The 14,821-nt window shown below is 47.4% G+C and overlaps 2 protein-coding genes across 2 annotated transcripts in view; one reads left to right on the top strand and one right to left on the bottom strand.

Moving 5' to 3' along the window:
• The window catches only part of LOC135974464 (maestro heat-like repeat-containing protein family member 1), a 936,803-nt gene that overhangs the window by 585,181 nt on the left and 336,801 nt on the right, over positions 1 to 14,821 (bottom strand). The gene's annotated exons all lie outside the window — the stretch shown is intronic.
• Positions 3,021 to 3,989, top strand: LOC135974755 (olfactory receptor 5B21-like). Its single transcript, XM_065563279.1, has one exon. It carries the CDS (start codon positions 3,021 to 3,023, stop codon positions 3,987 to 3,989), a length of 969 nt encoding a protein of 322 aa, XP_065419351.1.

Here is a 14,821-nt window from a genome sequence, read left to right as displayed (position 1 = left end):
TGTCAGCAATCATATCCAGGAAAATCTGGGCCCTACTATTATTAGTTTCAGAGCGGTAGCTGTGTTAATGTGTATCAGAAAAAACAATGAGGATTCCTTGTGGCACCTTAGAGACTAACAAATGTATTTGGGCATAAGCTTTTGTGGGCTAAAACCCACTTCATCGGATGCATGGAGTGAAAAATACAGTAAGCAGAATATATATTCTAGCACATGCAAGGATGGGAGTTGCCTTACCAAGTGGGGGGGGCAGTGCTAACGAGCCAATTCAATTAAGGTGGAAGTGACCTATTCTCAATAGTTGACAAGAAGAGGTGAATACCAAGGGAGGGAAAATTACATCTGTAGTGCCAACAAGGCCAATGCAATCAAGGTTGCCCATTTCCAATAGTTGACAAGAAGGTGTGAGTATCAGCAGAGGGAAAATTATTTTTTGTAGCACTTGTCCTCCAGCTATATCTGGGAAATCAAAGTCTCCCTTAATCACACAATTCCCAATAGTATTTGTTTCATTAAAAACAGGTCTCTATCCATATCGGATCCTGGTAGTCTACAGCAGAATGCAAAATTACCTGGGAGAACCTCTGGTAGCTTTCTTCCCCAAAGTGATTTTTGCCAAAATAGACTCCGTCTTATCTATTCCATCACTTCCAATTTCTTTACAGTCTCCCTCATCATTAATATACAATGCTGCTCCACCACCTTTACCTTTATTTCTCTCTTTCCTGAACAGCACATACCCATATGTACCTGTAGATTGGTCCCAAGACCTATTCCTGAGGAACTCCACTAGTAGCCTCCCTCCAGCCTGACAGTTCACCTTTCAGTATGACCCATTGTAGTCTCCCCTTTAACCAGTTCCTTTATCCACCTTTCAATTCTCTTATTAATCCCCATCTTTTTCAATTTAACTAATAATTTCCCATGTGGAACTGTATCAAATGCTTTACTGAAATCCAGGTAGATTAAATCTACTGCAATTCCTTTGTCTAGAAAATCAGTTAACTTCGCAAAGGAAGAGATCAGGTTGGTCTGGCACAATTTACCTTTTGTAAAACCATGTTTATTTTATCCCAATTACTGTTTACCTGTAAGTCCTTAACTACTTTCTCTTTCAAAATTTGTTCTAAGATCTTGCATACAATTGAGATCAAATTAACAGATCTGTAGTTTCCTGGCTTACTTTGTAGTAGTATATTTGCAATTCTCCAGTCCAAGGATATGATCCCCAAGTTTAAAGATTCCTTAAAATCCTTCCCTACACTTTCTGACCTCCATGTGGTAGCTTTCCTTGATGAACCTTCCCATCTTCCATTCCTTGCAGGCTTTCTGCTTTCTCTTAATCACCTGTTTGAGAAGCTTGCTCATCTGGGCTGGTCTGCAACCGTTCCCTACAAATGTTTTCCCCTTGCTTGGGATGCCAGCTTCAGATAGCATCTGCAGCATCGACAAAGTAATTCCACGCCTCCTCGACATTTAGATCCTGAAGTTCTTCGTGCCAGTCCACTTCCAAAATAATTCCCTTAATTTTTTTAAGTTAGCCCTTGTGAAATCAAGCACCCTAGTTGCAGATCTAGTTTTGTTTATCCTTTCATTTAGTTTAAACACAATTAGCTCATGATCACTCGAACCAAGGTTGTCCCCTACAACCAGTTCTTCTATGAGGTCCTCATTGCTCACTAATACCAAATCTCAAATGGCATCATCTCTTGTTGGATCAGCGACTATTTGGTGAAGAAATCTGTCAGCAATCAAATCGAGGAAAATCTGGGCCCCTACTATTATTAGTTTCAGAGTGGTAGCCTGTTCGTCTGTATCAGCAAAAACAACGAGGAGTCCTTGTGGCACCTTAGAGACTAACAAATTTATTTGGGCATAAACTTTCGTGGACCAAAAACCCACTTCATCAGATGCATGGAGTGAAAAATACAGTAAGCAGAATATATATTCTAGCACATGAAAAGATGGGAGTTGCCTCACCAAGTGGGGGGGTCAGTGCTAACGAGCCAATTCAATTAAGGTGGAAGTGACCTATTCTCAATAGTTGACAAGAAGGGTTAAATACCAAGGGAGGGAAAATTACTTTTGTAGTGCCAACAAGGCCAATGCAATCAAGGTGGCCCATTTCTAACAGTTGACAAGAAGGTGTGAGTATCAGCAGAGGGAAAATTACTTTTTGTAGCACTTGTCCTCCAATCTATCACTTCCCCAAAGTGATTTTGGCCAAAACAGACTCTGTCTTATCTGTTCCGTCACTTCTAATTTCTTTACAGTCTACCTCATCATTAATCTACAATGCTACTCCACAACCTTTGCCTTTATTTCTATCTTTCCTGAACAGCACATACCCATCAATACCTGGTCTCCAATCATGATTATTATTCCACCATGTTTCTGTTATCCCTATAATATCTGGTTTCACTTCCTGCACCAGTAGTTCTAGTTCCTCCATTTTGTCACCCAGGCTCCTTGCATTGGTGTAAAAACATCTTAACTCTTGCTGCTTGGCTTCGCCCACATTCCTTGCTTGCTTGATTGGGTACAGTTATTCTACTTCCAGTATCCCCTATCTGACTGGTATCAGCACTATCCTTCCTCTTAATGTCCATTCTCCTACCCAGTGCAGCTCCTTTCTCCATTGCTGTATGCTTTCTTACTTGATTTTCCTCCCTCTCGATGTTATAATCAGGTGTGGAGATTACATGTTTCTAGTTTAAAGCTCCTTTAATCAATTTTGCCAACCTCCATTCCCAAATGGTCCCTTTTGGTCTTAAATCTAAGAATCAATGAATGAAAAAAGTTGGGGTATGGCGTAGAAGAGGGGAAATTAATTGCTTTTTGGGGTGTGTGTGGAATCTCTATGAATCTCTCTGAAGTGAAGAAGTTTCTCTGTTGTGAGAGAATATAAACCCAGCTCTCAATTGGCAGTGGGAACTCTTATGGCATCAAAAGATGGAAATCTATCTAATTTCACGGTACAGTCAAATCTTCCGATGTTCATTACTTTTCCCTATCACAGGATGCAGCTCATGGAGAAAGAAGATGTGGAAAATCAAACAGATGTCACAGAATTCATTCTCCTGGGGTTTGGGGATCTCCCTGAACTGCAGATCCTTCTCTTCCTGGTTTTCCTAGTGATCTACATTGTGACCATGGCCGGAAACATCCTCATCATTGCTCTAGTTGTGACTGATCAGCACCTTCACACCCCCATGTACTTCTTCCTGGGGAACTTGTCCTGCCTGGAGACCTGCTACACTTCTGCCCTCCTGCCCAGGATGCTGTCCAGTCTCTTGACTGGGGACAGAACCATTTCTGTTGGGGGTTGCATAACACAGTTTTTTTTCTTTTGTTTTCTAGCAACTACAGAGTGTTATCTCCTGGCAGCGATGTCTTATGATCGGTATTTAGCCATATGCAAACCACTGCACTATGGAACCTGTATGAATGGCAAGTTGTGCCTCCAGCTAGCAGCTGGATGTTGGATAATTGGATTTCTACCTTGTACAATAATGATGTGTTTTATGTCACAAGTAATTTTCTGTGGCCCCAATGAAATGGATCATTTCTTTTGTGATCTCACCCCAATTTTAAAGCTCTCCTGCAGCGACACCAGGCAAATGATGCTGGTTTTTTATATATTTTTTTTCCCAGATGCAGTTTCCCCATTTCTATTAACCTTGACATCCTATGTTTGTATTGTTAGCACTATCCTGAGAATCCCTTCCACCACCGGGAGGCAAAAGGCCTTTTCCACCTGCTCCTCTCACCTCATTGTGGTAACACTTTTCTATGGAACAATAGTGATTGTCTACATGATACCGAAATCCAGCAACCTGAGAGCCCTGAGCAAAGTATTCTCTGTCTTCTACACAGTCCTGACTCCCCTGGCCAATCCCCTCATCTACAGCCTGAGAAACAGAGAGGTCAAGGAGGCCCTGAGAAAAGCTGTCAGGAAATGTCTGGCTCTCATAAAGAATTCAGACTAGTTGAATGAAATGAGGATCAATCAATCTGGTTTCTATTGTGAAAGAAGGAGGGACTAAGTGGGCCCTGATACAGAAATGCAGTATACAAGAGATGTGTGTGCATGCACACATACACACACACACACACACACACATAGATGTTTTTGCTTTTTGGCAACTGACATCTGAAATCTTTCAGATGGAAACTGTAAAAAAAAAAAAGTAATGCACTGTTATTGTGGCTGTATTGGTACCAGAATATTACAAAGACAAGGTGTGACCCTCTGTACCTCAAAAGAGCACCCTGGATCCCCGTATTCACCACTGTGAAATGATTTTGGTGTGTTGCTACAAAGTCTGCCTTGGGAGGCATCATTTGAGAAGTCTTGATCTGCTGAACAATAATGTCCTGTTGAATTGTGGGTACTATCATTGTATGTGATGTTATGAAGTATTGCTAAATGTGTTACTGAAATATAGTGAGGTTGGGAGATGGCCACAGCTGGCCTTTCAGTAAGAACAAAGGGGCAACCATCGCTGGCCAGACAGGCATTGATGGCCCATCAAGAAGAATCCACTCTCCCAGAGACTCCACAGAGGGCACTTACGCAACGGGTACTGCCCGACCCCACGTCACCGCAAGGATCTTTCTAGCACCTAGAGAGAAAGTATAAGGAGGGTCAATGACATGACCACTTGGCCTCTCTCCTCCACCATCTCAACACCTGGAAGATTGTCTGGAAGACAAAGACTTTGAACTGGGGAAGATTGGTCCCAGGCCGTGAGCTGCCTGTAACATCTATTAGGGTGAAAAACTGTTTGATTCAAATCTTGCTTCATTTGTAGAATTTAGACTGCAAATTTATTTTTATTTCTTATGTAACCAACTCTGATCTCTATGCCTGCTTCTTATAGTCACTTAAAATCTTTATGTAGTTAATAAATCTGTTTTATATTTTACCTAAAACAGTGTGTTTTTGGTTGAAGTGTTTGGGAAATCTCAGCTCAGTTTAACAAGGCCTGTTGCACGTCTACTTTCATTTGTTGGTGTGGTGAATGAATTAATGAGTTTGCACTGTCCAAGGGAGTCTTGAGCAGTGTAAGACGGTATATTTCTAGGGTGCAAGGCTAGCGTGATTGGCTGGTGGCTCTCTCTGTATAATTCATGATTGGCTTAGAGAACATTCATGCAATTTAACTGGGTGTGGGTCTCCACAAGCTGATGGCTGTGTGATCACAGCACCTGGAGGGGTTTGCTGCTTGTCACTGGCATAGTGTTGTGAGAGACAGCCCAGGCTGGAGAGTTAAGGTGACACAGCGGTTCCACATCTCTAGGTTGTACCCTGGGGATCCCATCACACAAGGCGGGTGAGGGAATATCTTTTATTGGACCATCTTCTGCTGGTGAGAGACTCAAGCTTATACAGAAGAGCTCTTCTTCAGGACTGGGAAATGTACTCAGTTTGTCAGCTAAATACAAGGTGGAACAGATTGTTTAGCATAAATAGTTAACATATTTCAAGGGACTGCAATAGAGTGAACTCTTTATGAAAAGTGTTCACCCAGAGGTGATACAGTGTTTATCTTTTATCATTTTTCTGTGTCAGTTCATTTGAGAGCATGGTGATTGTCTGGTTTCACCCACATAGCTGTTGTCTGGGCATTTGATTCACTGGATGAAGTACACCACATGTCGTGATAGGAACATATAGGACCCATGGATCTTGAAAGGTGTATTGGGGGGCGTATTGCTCATTGTAGCAGTGGAGATATGTCTGTTTCTTTTGCATCTGTTGTTCTGGCAGGATATGATGCTGCTTTGAGTGGTGTGTACTGATCTGTGGGGAATTTGCTTCTTATGATAAGCTTGGAAAGGATGGGGGGTTGTTTGAAAGCCAGAAGTGGGGAAACAGGAAAGATTTCTTTCAGGATGTGATCCCCATCAAGTGTGGATTGTAATTGTTTAATGATACTTTTCACAAAGCGATCACTCTAAATCTGACCTCTCAGTCCTCATTCTTAAAGAAATCTGCACATCCCCATCAAAAGATGAGACTGGGAACTTAAATTCATAACTTTGCAAGACACTAAAAATCATGAACTGAATAAATATGCTAGATTTATGGCTTATTACAACAAACTGTAACCAACTAACCCGCCCCCCCCCCCCCCACACACACATAACTGCTTCCCCCCCCCTTCTACCTCCCATGACTGGAGGGGTGTTAATGGGCCATTTCAACTTGAATGGTCCCTTGAAATGTGTGTTAACTACTTATGATAAACTATCTGTTCTACCTTGTATTTAGCTGTGATACTGAGTACATTCCCCAGACTGAAGAAGAGGTCTGTGTAAGCTTGAAAGCTTGTCTCTCTCGCCTACAGAAGTTGGCCCAATCAAAGATAACACCTCACCCACCTTGTCTCTCTCTCTCTCAAAAAATGTTCTGTTCTGTTGTTTTCAGTTTTCTGTCAAAAAGTTAAAATCTTTGGAGGTTGTTTGCACTGTACTGCTTTCTACTCATCTGAGGAAAGAGAGAGGGGTCCAGACAGTGGCGTAGGCAGCTTCTAAGAGGAGGGGGAGCAAACCTAAAAAAGGCACCCCTCTTGGCTCCTTCTTTGGCCACGCCCCACTGGCTGGCTCCTCCTCCGGCCGCTCAGCGCCGCCCCCCCCTTGACTGACTCCTCCGGCCTCACCGCCCCTCCCCCCCCATCGCTCCTCTGGCCCTGCCGTGCCACCCCTGTGGCCCCGCCCGCTCCTGTGGCCGTGGCTGCCGGCCGCTATGCTGCGCCCCCCCGCTCCTCCGGCTGCTCAACTGCCGCCCCCCGCATGGCTGCTGGCCATGCTGCGGCCTGCGGGCTGCCACCCCCGTGCCCTCCCCTCGCTCCTCTGGCCATGGCTGTCGGATGCCATGTTGCGCCCCCCGCTCCTCCGGCTGTGTGCCTGCTGCCCCCACATGGCTGCTGGCTACGCTGTGGGCGGCCAGCCTGCACCCCTCCTCGCTCCTCCGGCCGCAGTTGGAAAGGCGCCGCTTTGGGCAAATTTGCTGAGGAGAAGCGGCTGCTTCCCCGGCACCCCGCTAGCTACGTTACTGGGTCCATGCACACACACCTACTCTTCACCCTGCAAGAGTCACACTTCCCCCTTAACCCACTTTTTCTGTGGGGGAGAGGAGCTCCTAGATACATAGATTTTAAGGTGAAAAAAAAATCCACTCTGATCATTTTAGTCACATCTCCCACATAGCAGAGGCCAGAGCATTCCAGCCAGTGATTCCTGCATCAAGCCCATCGCCCTAGGGGGCTGGTGAAGAAGATACCCTTTGGGGGAGCTCAGTGAAACTGTCAGGCCCCACTCTCCGGTGTGGGGGTCGCTGTCTCTATCCCGGCCTGGTGCAGAGATGAGGCCCCAGCAAGGAGGGTAGGGATGTTGTAGAGACAGCCTGCCCCATGCTCACCCCACAGCAGTGTCCAGTGGGGCTGGGCCCGACTCCCTGCTCTGGCCCATTGGCTCTCCCTACACTCAGATTTGCTGGGCGTCTCCTCCAAATGAGTGGGGGTTCCGCCGTCCCACCATCCCCAGGGGACAAAGAAGAGGAGGGCTAAGGAGGGGTAAAAAGGTCCCCAGCCCCACATACGGTGAAGGTGGGATGCTGGTTCCAGGGTAAAGGGGTGAGGCATCCTATGGGGGGTTCCGGGGTGAGCCCCAGGGACCAGAGCGACTGAAGAAGGGAGAGGAGGGTTGATGTAGCCAGGAGCTGGGGGCATTCGGGCTGATGTGTACGGTAGATGGACCTGGGTGTTGGGGGCTGCAGAAGGGCACTGGGGGGAGTAGAGGTGCTGGAGCAGTGGCAGGAGGGGCTGGGGTGAAGACAGAGGGAGGTGGGGGGAGGGAGGTGGTTTGAGGATGGTGGCGTAGGGATGGTTTTCAGAGGTGGGTTTATTGGGGAATGGGGCTGGGGAGATGATAAGCAGCGACGGGGGAAAGTCTGGGTGGGGGTGAGGGGTGTTGGGGTGGAGGGGGGTGCTGGCAGGGTGATGTTTTTTGGGGGTGTTTAGTTGCAGGGGTGTGCCATGAGGTGGATATATGTGAGAAGAAGGGGATTGGTGCAGTGGGGTGGGTGGGGAATGTGGCAGAAGGAGGTTTTGTGGGGTTTGGGTTTATCTGGAGATATGTGGATGTGTTTATTTGGGAATGGGGTAGCAGGGAGATGGATGGGTTTAAACAGGAGCTGGGGGGAGGTTGGGGGTTATATGGGGGTCTATGGTGGGGGTGTTGGCTGGGGACTGCAGGAGGATTTTGGGGGGTCTATGGCAGAGGGTTGGGTGGGGGCTGTGGGAGAGAGTTGGGGGCACTGTGGGAAGGGGATGGGGGCTGTGGGAGGGGATTAATTGGGGGGCCTATGAGGGGGGTTTGGAAGGGGCAAAGGGAGAGGTGGTGGGGAGCTGGGAGCCCAGGGAGCCATGTGTCAGTGCCGATGGCAGCAGCTGGCTCTGTCTGTGTCTGTCTCCCTCCTCCGCAGCCCCTTCCCCCTCCCCTCCCCTCCCTCCATTTCACTCCTCACACCAGGGACAGGGCTGGCGCACTGGGCACTGGGCATGCTCAGGGCAGACTCTGCCCGCAGCACCACGCCGGGCCATGGGGACGCTCCCTGCTCGTCCTGCTGCTGGGCAGCCAGGGGGCTCTCACCAAGCGGGTGGCTCGCTCAGATCTGGTGGGGGCTGAACCTCCTCTAGCCCTAGCCCACCTTTGGCAACACCGATGGCTTGTCCCGGAGCTAGAGGGGATCTTTTAGAAGGAGGCATCCAGTCCTGATTTAAAGACTCCAAATGATGGAGAATCCACCACAGCCCTGGACAAACTGTTCCAATGGCCAGTTGCCCTTGCCATTAGAAACGTGCCCCTTCTTTCTAGCCCAAATTTGTCTCCCTTCCGCTGCCAGCCATTCGCTCTCATTCGCCTTTGTCTAGGAGACTGAAGAGTCCCCGGCAACCAGAAACACCCTCCCCTGTACGTACTTCTAGACAACTCTTTGTTGAAGCTTTGCTCACCGTCTCCCTGTTAAGTTATATAGTTTGAGGTTCTTGAGTCTCTCACTGTAAGGTCAGATCACCAAATTGTTCTTGGAGCAGAGGTCAGCACCACCATGTTGCATGGTGGACACTTGACAAAATTACTGGACTTAGTGACTGTCATAACTATAAAGGGAAGGGTAACAGCTGTCCTGTGTACAGTACTATAAAATCCCTCCCGGCCAGAGACTCCAAAATCCTTTTCCCTGTAAAGGGTTAAGAAGCTCAGGTAACCTGGCTGGCATCTGACCTAAAGGACCAATAAGGGGACAAGATACTTTCAAATCTTGGGGGGGGGAAGGCTTTTGTTTGTGTTCTTTGTTTGGGGTTGTGTTCGCTCTCGGGACTGAGAGGGACCAGACATCAATCCAGGTTCTTCACATCTTTCTAAACAAGTCTCTCCTATTTCAAACTTGTAAGTAAATAGCCAGGCAAGGCGTGTTAGTTTTCCTTTGTTTTCTCAACTTGTAAATGTACCTTTTACTAAAGTGTTTATCTTTGTTTGCTGTACTTTGAACCTAAGACTAGAGGGAAGTCCTCTAAGCTCTTTAAGTTTGATTACCCTGTAAAGTTAATTTCCATACTTATTTTACAGAGATGATTTTTACCTTTTACTTTAATTAAAAGCCTTCTTTTTAAGAACCTGATTGATTTTTCCTTGTTTTAAGATCCAAGGGGTTTGGATCTTGATTCACCAGGAGTTGGTGAGAGGAAGGAGGGGAATGGTTAATTTCTCCTTGTTTTAGATCCAAGGGGGTTGGATCTGTATTCACCAGGAGTTGGTGGAAGGAAGGAGGGGGGATGGTTAATTTCTCCTTGTTTTAGATCCCAGGGGGGTTGGAACTGTATTCACCAGGAGTTGGTGGGAGGAAGGAGGGGGAATGGTTAATTTCTCCTTGTTTTAGATCCCAGGGGGGTTGGAACTGTATTCACCAGGAGTTGGTGGAAGGAAGGAGGGGAATGGTTAATTTCTCCTTGTTTTAAGATCCAAGGGGTTTGGATCTGTATTCACCAGGAAATTGGTGAAGGTCTCTCAAGGCTACCCAGGGAAGGAAATTAGCCTTGGGATGGTGGCAGCGGACCAGAGCTAAGCTGGTAGTTAAGCTTAGAAGTTTTCATGCAGGCCCCTACATTTGTACCCTAAAGTTCAAAGTGGGGATACAGCCTTGACAGTGACAGACACTGGGGGGAGGGTTATGTCTTTCAGTCATTCAACCCGGACTCAAATTGCTATGGACCTCAACATTTTTACCACAGACACTTGTGTCCATGTACGGACACGTTGCCTACCCCTGTCTTGAAGCAACTCTGAACCATTTACCAAGGGATGTGGTGGAGTCGCCATCATCTGGAGACTTTACAGGAAGGCTGGAGTCTCCTTCTAAAAGCTATATTCCAAATAGGGTAATTGATTTTAAATAATGAACATGCCTTTAGAGCAGGGGGACTGGATCCAGGGTCTCCCATGTCCTGGGGGAGTCCTGTACCCCCTGAGGCTCAGAGTTACAGGGCAGCTGTGTCTGATTCAAAGAGAGGGGCTGAGAGCCCCAGTCAGAAGGATGAGCCTTCCTCCAGCCAGGATTTAGGTGCTTAACTTTGTGAGGGGGCGGGGTTGAACACACCCCTGTGCTTAGCATCTCCCAGTGGCTACCTTAGGCGCCTGCCTGCAGAGTGCGCTGGCTTTTGTGACTCTCAGTCTTAGCCCCGTCTCTCCCCATTCATTGTTCAGGGAGCCTGAGTACCTATCTCAGGTGTTGTGAACACCAAGAATTTCCTCGCCGCTGACAAGCTAGGAATTGCTACACTCTAAGTTCCTGTGTGAATCACAGAAATGTAGGGTGGGAAGGAATCTTGAGAGGTCCTCACTGCCTGGAGCAAGATGATCCCAGTGCCCTGCTATTGACACAACCTAAATCAGTGGTTTTCAACCTGGGTTCTGCAGACTGTGTCTAAGGTTTCCAAAGGGGTTTGCACCTCCATTCTAAATTTTTTAGAGGTCCGCAAATGAAAAAAGCTTGAAAACCACTGACCTAAATGATTCTGTATTGGAATGGGAATTGATAGCAGTGAGATGGGATGTGAGAGTGGTCTGCGACTTTAATGATGGGTAGGGAAAGTATAGGGTTAATTGGTATCATGCATGCAACAGTGAAGGGGTTGTTGTGACACAGGGGCTCATTGGTGCCAACTGGCAAAGAGTTTGCTGTTTACAAGCAACTACTGTCTCAGACTTGACAAACTCACTACAACTAATACATCACTTTCGTGGTGTTTATCCATACAGGGTAGCATCCAAGGTGTCTACTGAAAGCTTGTAAGGTATCAATACTCAATTTTTGCGAGATGTACATAAGGGTAATATTTAGGGAATAATGTAGCTATACTGAAAATTTTGCCTTTATGGTCTTGGAGTAAGAGTTAGCAGGGAATCATGTGTCTCAATGATGGCCCATTTAACTGGGACGGAGTTGTCCTCCCTCCCTGGCTCGTCTATTATGTAATGTATCACTCAATTGTCTACCTTTGCATCAATCCAGAACAATCAACAGAAAGCCAAAGACACTATAAACATCAAAACCCCATGGAAGTGAAAAAGATGATATGACAGTGAGGGGCCGGCCCTGTCCAGGAATAAAGCCAAAAGACTGAGTCCGTATATCACAGGAGAAAGAGACTCTTCACCTATTCGCTGAGGAGGTACCTTGCCGAGCAGGGGTGCTTTATGAAAGATTAGGTCCTAGCTCCTTGGGGCCAGCAATCACTGTGAGAGACTGAACTTTGGGGTGAGAATCTACTTCATTAGATAGGAAAGATGACCATTAGTAAGCATAGGCCCTAGTTTGTATTTTATGATTTTGTTTTGTATGTAGCCATATGCTTCTGTCACTCACGCTTGTTTCTGGGTGAATCTCTGTTCTTTCTTTCTTTCAAGTGTTGTGTGACAGAGGACCGGGGGGGGAGGTGAAACTGAGGTCTTTGGGAATCCAGCGATTGGGGTGGATGCCAGAAGGGGGCACTTTGAAGGGATGCAGGAGCGAGGGTGCATCGATTGTCAGCCTGCAGGGCTGGTGGAGCCCAGAGGAGAGTGGCTGATGGGCTGCTTGTGTCAGGAGCTCTCACTCAGCCAGCACAGGCAAGACTCCCTCGTGCTGGAGGGAGGGGGTAACAAGGCAACTCCCAGCCCTGGGCACCCCGAGAAGCATCACAGTTGTAAACGTAAAAAGAACGAAGAGTACTTGTGGCACCTTAGAGACTAACAAATTTATTTGAGCATAAGTTTTCGTGGGCTAAAGCCCACTTCATCAGATGCATGCAGTGGAAAATACAGTAGGAAGATATATATACATATATACATATACACACACTGAGAGCATGAAAAAAATGGGGGTCGCCATATCAACTCTAATGAGAATAATCGATTAAGGCGGGCTATTATCAGCAGGAGAAAAAAAATTTGTAGTGATAATCAGGATGGCCTATTTCAAACAGTTGACAAGAAGGTGTGAGTAACAGTAGGGGGAAAATTAGCATGGGGAAATAGCTTTTAGTAATGGCTGTAGTGACTCAGCCATTCCCAGTCTTTATTCAAGCCTAATTTAATGGTGTCCAGTTTGCAAATTAATTCCAAATCTGCAGTTTCTCGTTGGAGTCTGTTTTTGAAGGGTTTTTTTTTGAATAATTGAGACTTTTAGGTCTGTAATTGAGTGTCCAGGGAGGTTGAAGTGTTCTCTGACTGGTTTTTGAATGTTATAATTCTTGATGTCTGATTTGTGTCCATTTATTCTTTTGCATAGAGACTATCCGGTTTGGCCAATGTACATGGCAGAGGGGCATTGCTGGCACATGATGGCATATATCACATTGGTAGATGTGCAGGTGAATGAGCCTCTGATAGTGTGACTGACGTGATTAGGTCCTATAATGGAGTCCCCTGAATAGATGTGTGGACAGAGTTGGGGACAGGCTTTGTTGCAAGGATAGGTTCCTGGGTTAGTGTGTTTGTTGTATGGTGTGTGGTTACTGGTGAGTATTTGCTTCAGGTTGGGGGGCTGTCTGTAAGCGAGGACTGGCCTGTCTCCCAAGGTCGTGAGAGTGAGGGATCATCCTTCAGGATAGGTTGTGGATCCTTGATGATGCGCTAGAGAGGTTTTAGTTGGGGGCTGAAGGTAACGGCTAGTGGCGTTCTGTTACTTTCTTTGTTGGGCCAGTCCTGTAGTAGGTGACTTCTGGGTACTCTTCTGGCTCTGTCAATCTGTTTCTTCACTTCAGCAGGTTGGTATTGTATTTGTAAGAATACTTGAGAGAGATCTTGTAGGTGTTTGTCTCTGTCTGAGGGGTTGGAGCAAATGCAGTTGTATCTTAGAGCTTGGCTGTAGACAATGGATCGTGTGATGTGGTCTGGATGAAAGCTGGAGGCATGTAGGTAAGTATAGTGGTCAGTAGGTTTCCGGTATAGGGTGAATTTTAGAGCACTTGGAGTCATTCGCTTAACAAGAAGGGCTTCCCAACCTTGGCTAGGGGAGAAGGGGCAGGGGGGAGGCGGGAGAAAAATCCACCCATCCATCAGCAGTGGAGTGGGCTTGGAGAGATGGGAAGTGGCCCACTCATCTCCATGAGAGGTTCTCAGCTGAAAGACAACACCCAGGGGGGCTCAATACAGCCTGAAAGCACAGCTCTGAGACACATGAACTGTCCCCATTCAGTTCAGTGGGGGTTCTCCTCCCCCCTCCGCAGAGCTGGAGAGTTTCTGGTGCGTCAAGCATGCCCGTTCTCAGCAGTGTGTCCTTGGCACATGCCCCAAGCCTGCCTGTTCTCAGCTCTCCCATCCAGAGGGGCATGGGCTCCCCAGATCCTGGCTCACAGAAAGGCAAGCTCCACCCAAACCTGATTCATGTAGGAGGAGACAAGGAGAAGGGGTCAGACCCCCATAGGTAGGTAGGAAGGGCCCTCCCCCCCAAAAAAACCATTGCAGAACTGTGTGGGGACTATAAATTGGACTGGCCAGGACATCTCTGTGAATGCGCATTAGCTAGCCCTGACCTTAGTGCAGACACACACAGCCTTTTACTGCCATTTAACTGGTTGTGGACATCCAATTTGCCAGTGGTGGACCCAGGTCCCCCTGCTACCCCAGCTTCCACCCCAGGTACCCTCTGACTAGCACGCTAGGCCTGCTCAGTCTCAGACCCCGTTGTTGCAGCCCAGCGCTCTATCACCTTGCCTAACTCTGGGTTCACCCCTGGAGCTGCCTCTACACCCCTTGGCTACTTCACTCCTCTAGGCCTCTTGTAAGACTCCCTAGTTCGGGGCAGAACTTCAGGGCTTATTATCCCCCTGGATCTCCTCCTTATCCCAGGCCAACTCCCTGTCTCCTCAGGGAACAACTGCAGACATCCTGCCTCCCAGCAGCTCATTCCTGCTTGGGCTTCCTGGCTTGATAATGCTACCCCAGCTTCTCCCGTAGCTGGGCTTCATCTGCCATTAGGCCCTATAAAGCCCTGGTTTCCCTCCATGTGCAACATCTAAGGTTAATTGGCCCCTCCCAGCCCACATTAACCCACTCAGGGCTTGTGTGGGGTGGACACCCCATCACACCCACACACCCAGTGCAATTTTCATGAGCTCAAAGCACCTTACAAAGGAAGAGAAGTGTGGCTAACCCCCTTTTGCAGATGGGGAAACCAAGGCACGGAGGGGTCATGCGATTTGCCCAGGGTCAGTGGTAGGCATGGAAATAGACGGCAGGCTCCCAGCTCCCCAGCCACTGCCTCCCATGACAT

Source organism: Chrysemys picta, chromosome 12 (assembly GCF_011386835.1).
Source record: "Chrysemys picta bellii isolate R12L10 chromosome 12, ASM1138683v2, whole genome shotgun sequence".
Lineage (NCBI taxonomy): Eukaryota > Metazoa > Chordata > Testudines > Emydidae > Chrysemys > Chrysemys picta.
Note: the sequence above shows the minus strand (reverse complement) of the source record. Positions and strands in the feature narration are given on the sequence as shown.

Bases quoted from the DNA above. Each gene is read 5' to 3' on its own strand.
- LOC135974755 (XM_065563279.1), top strand. From the start codon at position 3,021: ATGCAGCTCATGGAGAAAGAAGATGTGGAAAATCAAACAGATGTCACA.